Source organism: Mandrillus leucophaeus, unplaced genomic scaffold (assembly GCF_000951045.1).
Source record: "Mandrillus leucophaeus isolate KB7577 unplaced genomic scaffold, Mleu.le_1.0 Scaffold99, whole genome shotgun sequence".
NCBI classification, from domain to species: Eukaryota; Metazoa; Chordata; class Mammalia; order Primates; family Cercopithecidae; genus Mandrillus; species Mandrillus leucophaeus.
In genome coordinates, this window is record NW_012110807.1 from 2799775 (window position 1) to 2802207 (window position 2433).

A 2433-nucleotide genomic window follows, 5' to 3' on the forward strand; every position below is an offset into this window, starting at 1 on the left:
CATGGTGGCATGCGCCTGTAATCCCAGCTACTCGGGAGGCTGAGGCAGGAGAATCGCTTGAACCCAGGATGCGGAGGTTACAGTGAGTCAAGATTGTGCCACAGCACTCCAGCCTGGGCGACAGTGTGAGACTCCATCTCAAAAAAAAGAGTAGGACAGCCGGATGCAGTGGCTCACACCTGTAATCCCAGCACTTTGGGAGGCTGAGGTAGAGGGATCACTTGAGTTCAAGAGTTTGAGAACAGCCTGGCCAACATGGCGAAATCCCATCTTTACTAAAAATACAAAAATTAGCCAGGCATGGTGGCACATGCCTGTAGTCCCAGCTTCTCAAGAGGCTGAAGCAGGAGAATCGCTTGAACCTGGGAGGCTGAGGCTGCAGTGAACCGAGATTGTGCCACTGCCCTCCAGCCTGGGTGGCAGAGCCATACTCCGTCTCAAAAAAAAAAAAAAGAGAATAGAAGGAGTGTGATCTGTGAGTGTGAGCAACCGACTGAGTGAACTCACTACCTTCTAACCAGCTGAATGATTCCTAACTATGGTGGTGGTTGGATGACTCTGTGTCAAAGACCAAAGAATAGCATGCTAAAAAGTATGAATCTTACTACATGCAAATTAAATCTCGTTTTTTTTTTTTTTTTTTTTTGAGATGGAGTCTCGCTCTGTCACCCAGGCTGGAGTACAGTGGTATGATCTCAGCTCACTGCAAGCTCCGCCTCCCAGGTTCACGCCATTCTCTTGCCTCAGCCTCCCAAGTAGCTGGGACTACAGGTACCCGCCACCACGCCCGGCTAATTTTTTTGTATTTTTAGTAGAGATGGGGTTTCACCGTGTTAGCCAGGATGGTCTTGATCTCCTGACCTCGTGACCCGCCTGCCTCGGCTTCCCAAAGGGCTGGGATTACAGGCGTGAGCCACCACGCCCGGCCTATACCTCAATTTTGAAGACAGAAGGGGATGGGAGGAATACCGCGTGGTTCAAGAACAACATGGCCCTTTCTGCACCTCAGCCTGGGGAACATCCCTCTCTGGACCCAGGAGCCACACCCCCAACCCACTCTGGACCTGGGTGCTCCCAAAGGGTCCTCAACCAATGAGAACAACCAAAACCACCACCACCAATAGAGCACACGCATCCAACCGCATCACCCTCCAGTTCAGTGACTAGAGGAAGGGATGCTACTGTCATCCTGCTCACGGATGAGACCTTGGCTCTGAGACAGGAAGTCACTGGCCCAAGATCCCCAGGTAGAGAATGACCCAGCTGGGATATGACCCCAGGATGTGACCCCAGGTCAGGCCCCTGCCCACCACCTCACACCTACCTTTCTTCACTGAAGGGACCTTCCTGGCCAAGAGGATAGGGAGGGGCACCGTGCCCAGCTGCTCCCCTCCCATCTCGGGACCAGCCTGCTTCTTCCTCCTCCGTCGCCTCTTCAGCTGGTGGGCAGCCAGGGCCAGGGCCACAGTCCCCAGGGCCGTGGCAAAGAGGACTTTCCGCAGGCCGGGCGTCAACCGTAGCTGGGAAAATGCAGACTGCAGGGAAGAGGAGACGCTGCCGGTTACACCTCCCTGGGTCCAAGGCAGCAGGACTGCCCCAGAGCACCTCAGGGACAGGACATACACCGGCCCTTTGGCACATCTGCCAACCAGACGAGAGACTGAGAGGCAGCTGCCCTACACAGGGAACTTGACCAGCCTCCCTGAAACACGGACCACAAAAACGTAAAGATGGCAAGATGCCAGTGCTGAGGAGGTAAGGTCTAAGGGCCAGCACTCTCAGTCATGATGACATGAGCTGCAGTGAGCAAGCACCAGCTGTGCCTGGCACTGCACTAGGTCCTAGCCTGGGGTACCCATCTGAGTCCCTGTCATTTCCAGACGAGGAACCTGAGGCTCACCCAGGTGAAGACACATGCTCAAGGCGACAGAGGCAGACATGAAACCCAGATCTGCTGACCCCTGTTTCTCAGCAGTGCCTCAAAGATGATGACACCCACTCACCCACCACCCCATCTGAACGCTTCCTACTGCTGCACCTCACCCTCTGCCCTCTGGGCCTGGGAGCCCCTCAGGTGGGACTGCAACCCACAGGGCAGATCTTTTGTCAAGAGCCCAGTCAGCCACAAACATGTGAGTTGTCGGGGGGACACTGACCCCTTTTACAGACTGAGTAACTGAGGTCAAGAGTTCATATAGGACCAGGTGCCGTGGCTCATGCCTACAATCCCAGCACTTTAGGAGGCCAAGGTGGGTGGATGACTTGAGCCCAAGAGTTCAAGACCAGCCTGGGCAACATAGCAAGGCCCTATTTCTACCACAAAAAACTTCTGTTGTTGTTGTCGAGACGGAGTCTTACTCTGTTGCCCAGGTTGGACTGCAGTGGTGTGATCTCGGCTCACTGCAACCTCCGCCTCCTGGGTTCAAGTGATCC

General features: G+C 54.7%; 1 protein-coding gene across 1 annotated transcript in view; it reads right to left on the minus strand.

Annotated features, from left to right (window-relative positions):
- Positions 1-2433, minus strand: part of FAM73B (family with sequence similarity 73, member B) — a 46015-nt gene that overhangs the window by 33270 nt on the left and 10312 nt on the right. The window contains exon 3 of the mRNA XM_011971195.1: positions 1325-1535. Within this exon, the coding sequence (XP_011826585.1) occupies positions 1325-1535 (211 nt within the window). The remainder of the gene's footprint in view (positions 1-1324; positions 1536-2433) is intronic.